The 4,921-nt window shown below is 39.7% G+C and overlaps 1 protein-coding gene across 1 annotated transcript; it reads right to left on the bottom strand.

The window, feature by feature from the left end:
• Nucleotides 1-1,363: 1,363 nt before the first annotated feature.
• BX661DRAFT_88847 (uncharacterized protein) lies at nt 1,364-2,035 on the bottom strand. Its single transcript, XM_051539557.1, has one exon. It carries the CDS (start codon nt 1,820-1,822, stop codon nt 1,403-1,405), a length of 420 nt encoding a protein of 139 aa, XP_051388507.1. The 5' UTR covers nt 1,823-2,035; the 3' UTR covers nt 1,364-1,402.
• Nucleotides 2,036-4,921: the final 2,886 nt, after the last annotated feature.

The raw sequence follows: 4,921 nt of genomic DNA, 5'->3' as shown, positions 1-4,921 counted from the left end.
CTATGTTAAGATTAGTAATTTGGTGCTAATTTAAGTGACAATCCTCATTGCTTGGGCTCTGTTTATGTGTTCTCCTTTCTTCGGAGAAAACTCAGCGCGTCGCTCAGCAACTGTGTGTGGAATCGACCTGGCCTGACCTGACCTGACCTGACCTGGCTTGGCTTGACTTGACTTGGCTTGCGATTGAAATCGATTTACTCAATCTGTATTCGTGGAAAAAATACATGACCATCAAATTTTATAAAATGCAATAGGCTGAACACACACACCAGCACTACGACCTTGCAAGCGTGAGCAAAATAGACAGAAACCATGTTAAGAAATTGACCCGCACTTGATTTAATTTAGCATGCACAGCAATTTCTGTCATTGTCCTTTTTCACGGAAACCAGTGCTTGGAAATAAATTACCATGCAGTGAACACCGTTTGCAGCCTGCGCACCAAAAATAGACAATGAACAACAATAACAACAATGCCATATGTATCCTGTCCGATACATCACACATGATCGTAGACAAATCGCACCATATCTGCCTCTCAAAAAACAAGAAAAGAGAAAAGAGAAAAATGGATGCAGTCCGCAAAAGTTGCATTTCACTGTTGATGAAAATAATACCAGACCGCCCTATCTGCTGCAAATCGGACAATTGCATGGTTGAATTTTTTTGGGAGCACTTCAACAATTTTATCACTTTTTATTAGGCTGATCTACTAAAAAACCCTTTCACTTTTTACAATTTTTTTACAGTGTGGCATTTTGCGATGTGCGTTCTCTCGCCCATCTCTGCCCCTCCGCCTCCTCTACACAAATATCCAAGCATCGATCAGGTTTTTGCAGCAATCAACACTGAGCAAATCGCAACACGCACGCGTATTCTAACCGAAAAAATTCGTCGAAGCATTCAACAATGTTAAGAATACTTAAACCATCTATTTTTGAAGTAGAAAGAAATTGAAAATGTCATCAGATATGCTTGCTCTCACGTTGTACGATTTTGGTATAAATACCTGAATTTCTGCTATTATCATCCAACATGCAATACAAAAAAGTGTTGAGCAAGCCAGGCATATTTTCACCTTTGGAAAATCATCGATGTTGATCGTAAATTGGCTTCTTAAAACATAAAGGACTAATAAAATAAGCTATATAAAAATGTGTGCGTTTCGTGTACATGAAAAACCTTACGAAATAAAAAACCTGAAGTGTGCAACCCATGTGAATGGACGTGAGTGTGCAAAGTTTCAAAATACTAATAGAAAGATGCATACACACACAAACGGCCAGGAATGCACACCAAACAAGCAGATCACCACAAAGGAGTAGCCCTAAAGAAAATAGTAAATAAAACAGTTGTTGACATAATAGTAAAAATAGACTGGCTCCCCCTCCCCTCGAACTGCTCACTTGTAAATGGTTTTCATATACCGGTTGACCTTTGAAACAGCAATGAAATGCTGGAATTCCCGCCACTCTGTGCACTCGAACTTAAAGTCATAGTGGCTCAGCTGCTGAGCAACCTCGTTAGAGTTTGCCAAATACCGCTGCTTCTCGGCCTCCGCAGCCTCAGCAGGCAGCCAGGTGTAAAAAATAACAACGCTCGTTGACCGCATATTTTTGACAAAGGTCAGTTTGTAGACGGCGTAGCAGCAGTTGTATACAGGGAGGAATGATCTCAATGAGGCAAAGTCGTCGTTGTTTGTGTTGGCTGGCGAGTAGACCTCCTTGCTAGTTTTGTCCAGATCAAAGATTGCGTACTTGTATGATGAAGTGTTGTAGAGCTGGGTGTTTGTCACACTAGGACGTCTGCCAAATGTAGGCATGGGAGGCTATAGAAGAATAACAGTAAAGCAAAGTGATTTGTCGATTGGTTGTGGATTAGTGTTATGGATGCGTGGATTTGTAAATGTCTGCATCCCAAAAATAGGCGCTATTGCATTTTATAAAGTAGCTATGATGGGTGCCTACCATGTGCGGCTCGAGGCTCATCGGCTGGAACTGGAACATTGTTGAATGAATTGTGATATATGTGTGTAAGTGGGGTGTACGTAGGTGTGGATAATAACAAATTAAGAAACTCAATATATTAAGCTTTAACAGTTTTGGCTAGAGAGATGTTTTAAAAGTATTTGTAAAAAATGAAGCGCAGAAAAGAGAAGAGGAACTTTGTAAGTTGGTGTTTTTTCTAAAAAACGAAGTATTCCCGGATGCACAGTATTTATAAACGTTTTACAAAAAAAACCGTAAATATCAACCCAATAAAAACTTTGGCAGCTGTTGCTCAGAGAATAAAACAAAAAACAAGGGATTCATCTGTCTGTGCTTGTAAAATAATAATATACGCAGCGCCACATGCTTGAAAACGATCAATATGCTTGTACCATTGTCCGTCAGCGGTGCCTCATATGATGAGGAGGGGGTGTTAAAAGGGGAGAGGTGGGGGTAGTTGTAAGGGGAGGTCAGAGATGGCCAGTTTTGCATATGTCTGCTGCACCCGAGTGCAAACAAGAATACTTGTATACAAATAAAAAATAAAAATATAATATTGTCCGCATGCAAAGAGTAAATCCAAAATGTATTATTTTAGAAAAAACGGGGTAAAAATAATAAATAATAATTAGGCCAAAAAGAAGGTTCCGTGAAAACAACTTTACAATGCAAAATTGCATTTCTTTGTATTTTGGGCTACACAAGACACGCATGGAACAAGCGGCCCGCAGTATTTTGCGTTTATTGATGCATCATGCAAATATGTACAAAATGGAGTTACTTGATAGTGTATTTTATTGGCATAAACACAATTGGTTGCTGCTCGGGGAAAGCATAATTAGCTGTTATAAAAATGTAGACAACCATGATCTGCGTATGTGTGCATTGATGAGTCCCACTGAGTAGGGGTTTCCAGGGTCTTTAATTACGCAGATACATCCTAGAACATAAATTCGGATTTGAAAAAAGTAAGTCCCTGCGGCTGCTGAGTGAGGGAGTTTCTTCCCAAGGTCACCTGGATTCCCAACAGAGCGTCAAAAGCGGGATCCTGACATTTCAGATATTTTTGGTGAAAGACAAAAGAACGCCATTCCAATCCATATAGATAAGGCATTCATCAATACTCACCTTGCGCCTGCATATTGTGGTGCCCAACCCACATACCGGATTCTCCTCTTCCCATCTTTAAGGATCAGCACAGACAAGATCATCACTATTGCCGTAATACCCATGCCTGACATTGCTGGCTCATATCAAATGCCAACAAGGCCTTTACAGTGCTGCCCACACGGCGCTGCGCCTTGGTGTTGGTAACAAATATTTTATTTGACCAGCACAATATGATTCGGAAGAGTAATGGATATTTCGGCCAAAGTCGGTCGATTTCCAATCTTTCCCAATTCTGCACTTCATATATCGGCGCTCTAATACAGTAAAATTAGGGATCTACCTGTGTCCACTGCACCCATTCCAGCCAGATACTTTTTTACTGGCCCCTTTGCTGAAGATGGAGTGCTGATCATCGGGAATGAGGAGGTTCGTTTTATTTTTACTCGTTACTATGAAAATTTTATTTGTTGTATTCATATTTGTTTTATTGAGGGAAAAATTAAATACCAATAAGACCCAAAGGGAGTATATATCATTCTGCCAACTTGAAAATTGCCCAAAAATGTATGACACGAACGTGCCAAAATGGGCATGTGGTTTTGGCTACTATTCCTCACCTTCCAACAAAGTATCATTGGCCACGCGTTTCATTGCTGGTGGTATCTGTCTTTGCTGGTATTAGTGAGTGTGTCATGGCGAGCAGAGTAGTCACTAATATATATGTTAAATGGATTGGTGTCTAGATCGTCGGCCAAATTTCTGGCTTGTTTATCTTTTTTTAGCCAGCTGAACAGCTCTTTGTTGGTGTGTCCTGTTGTAAAGCTTACAATTCCATAGATTGCGGAATTTGAACTTTAAATGACAAGTGACACCTGCTTCTGACTAATTTTCTGTTTCAGCTGATTTTTCAGAAAATCCCGACCCAGACAAAGTATTAAGGTTATTTAGAAAACCAAGGGTTTCTCCTTTTCCTTGTGACAAGTTTTTTCATTAAGGTAGTATTGCTTAGTTTTTCTGATTGAATCTTGGAAAATATCGCCTTCCTGCTCAGCTCGCTCCAATCGCTAATTTCAAAAACGCAATCATAAGAGCGCAATTGTCGAGTAAACTCCGGCAGTAGAGTTGTATAGATTTCGCGATCATGTGGCTTGGCAACTTTTGGAAGCCAGGCCCAGGCAATAATGGCGGATTTCTGCAATATACACGGGGCGTATGTAAAAATAAATACACCAAAGCGACATTGAGACTCGGGCAAATCATCGCGCAGTCTATGTACCTGTCCAGTGTTTAGAATATGCGAAAGGTCGATTGATTTGAGTTTGGCATTTATTTCAAAGATTGCTGCGTTTTTTGTCTGCATGTCAAACATTTCCATGTTTACGAGCCGTGCCATGCCGTCAAACTGATATTCCTTGTACTACAAGAGGAAAGAGTAAAAGAGTAATAAAGTTTTATTTTTTTAAATGGCCAAGCAACAATAAAGCAGATGTGGAAGCAGAAAACATATAGGAAAATATAATGCGCGGTGCAGTATTGGTGACAAGTGCATATAGTGACGATGTGGCAATACCATTGTAATGGTCATTTATGAATTCTTGACCTCTGCGTGCTTGCAAACCTTACTTACCTTGTGCGGAATACCCATTTTGTCGACCATGCTAGATAGGGCGGGCGTGAAAGAGTACTTTGCTAACATCATATATGGCAGGAATAATAAAGTATAAAAAGTATAATACAAGTAGATAATAAATAAAAAAATAAATATAGAGAATAAAAGCAAGCTTAAAAAACGCGCACTTGATACAAAATTATTTTTACTGATA

The sequence above is a fragment of the Kickxella alabastrina genome, assembly GCF_025024165.1.
Source record: "Kickxella alabastrina strain RSA 675 chromosome Unknown BX661scaffold_66, whole genome shotgun sequence".
NCBI lineage: Eukaryota > Fungi > Kickxellomycota > Kickxellomycetes > Kickxellales > Kickxellaceae > Kickxella > Kickxella alabastrina.
The sequence above is the reverse complement of the archived record's forward strand: the minus strand, read 5'-3'. Positions and strand labels throughout refer to the sequence as shown.